Source organism: Myotis lucifugus, unplaced genomic scaffold (assembly GCF_000147115.1).
Source record: "Myotis lucifugus unplaced genomic scaffold, Myoluc2.0 scaffold_1053, whole genome shotgun sequence".
Classification (NCBI taxonomy): Eukaryota; Metazoa; Chordata; class Mammalia; order Chiroptera; family Vespertilionidae; genus Myotis; species Myotis lucifugus.
Window position 1 is genome coordinate 107,135 of NW_005872101.1, and position 1,308 is coordinate 108,442.

A 1,308-nucleotide genomic window follows, 5' to 3' on the forward strand; every position below is an offset into this window, starting at 1 on the left:
TGCCTGTGCGTCCAGCACTCCGCCACCCGCCTCCAGCCTGGCTCCTTCGGGCAGCTCCTGCTCAAGATCGCCAAGGCGATCCGCGAGACCGTCTGGGTCAGTCTCAGGCCGGGCAGCGAGGGGTCCCTGGGGGCTGTGGCCACAGGGGCACGTCCCTTGTCCTGCCTCTGGCCTGTCCACACCTCCAGCCCGGGGCGCCGCTGTGGCCCTGCACCCTCGTGGGGTCAGCCGTGGCTTCCTGAGCTTTGGTCCTGTGTCCTCCCCTGGCCCCGCTCGGCCCCGCCATGTGCCTGGGAACAAGGTGCTAGGAGCCCTGAGCCTCCATGTGGCCTGGATGCCCCGTGCTTCCTGCCGGGAGCAGGGTGAGCCCTGCCGACCCACTGCAGCGCCTTTGGGACGCGGTGGTGGGGGCCCAGGACCAACCGGCCGCCTTCTGTACATGGAAACCTCCCTCCAGGGCGGTCCCTGGGCTGAGGCCCCTGAGCCTCCAGGAAACGCTGGCCGTCCCCAGCCCGGGATGTGTAAACGCCGGTGCCACCCGCGGGCTCCTGTCCGCTGCCGCATTGCACTGGGCTGACGTTACAGTCCGGGCAGCAGGGCCTCCTCCTGGCACGTGTGGAGCGTTTGCTGTTCCTGAAACGGCCGGAGGCTATGGAAGCTGGCGGCCGGGAGGCACTCCTGGGGCAGGAAGTGCGGAGGTCACACTCTGACGGGTGGGAAGGTGTGGAATCCAGTGGGAAACGCCTTCCCGTGGCCGCAGGGCCGTACCGCGGCTTCTGGTTCCTCACGCTCGCTCTCTTGTCCTTTGTGATCGTAGGAGAAAACCAAGGAGCTGGCGGAGAAGCAGGCGCCCCTGTAAGTACTTCCCTCGCTGCCCCGCCCGCCCCAGGCCGCTGGCTCCCAGGTGGACCAGTGCGTCCACCCAGCCAGCCCCAGGGCCCTGCCGTGCGCTGTCACGCTGTCCCTGCCCGAGTGGCATTTCTGTCCCTTAAAGCTGGCCTGACTTTATTGCAGTGTGGACCCTTGACAGGTGTGCAGAGTCACGCTGGCCACGGGCTGTGACGCACAGCAGGCGCCCTGCCTGCGGGGGGTGATGGGACGTCGTGCCCACGGATGAGCCACTCCCCACGTCTCCCACCCCCACCCCCGCCCCCACCCCCTTCCTGCTCCGAGTCAGGAGTGTGGCTGTTAGACCAGCGGTCGCCAACCTTTCGGACCTCATGGACCAGCATGTGGCTTCCGCTGGTTTAGACCTCACACGTGGAATTGACAGGGTTGTCCTGCTGTGATCGGCTCCTTCTGCTTGTG

At 67.2% G+C, this 1,308-nt stretch overlaps 1 protein-coding gene across 1 annotated transcript in view; it reads left to right on the top strand.

The window, feature by feature from the left end:
* LOC102434693 (ras-associating and dilute domain-containing protein) overlaps positions 1-1,308 on the top strand; it is a gene marked incomplete at its 3' end in the record, with an annotated part of 32,769 nt that overhangs the window by 21,594 nt on the left and 9,867 nt on the right. Inside the window, exons 3-4 of the mRNA XM_023747919.1 lie at positions 6-96; positions 818-855. Of these exons, the coding sequence (XP_023603687.1) occupies positions 6-96; positions 818-855 (129 nt within the window). The remainder of the gene's footprint in view (positions 1-5; positions 97-817; positions 856-1,308) is intronic.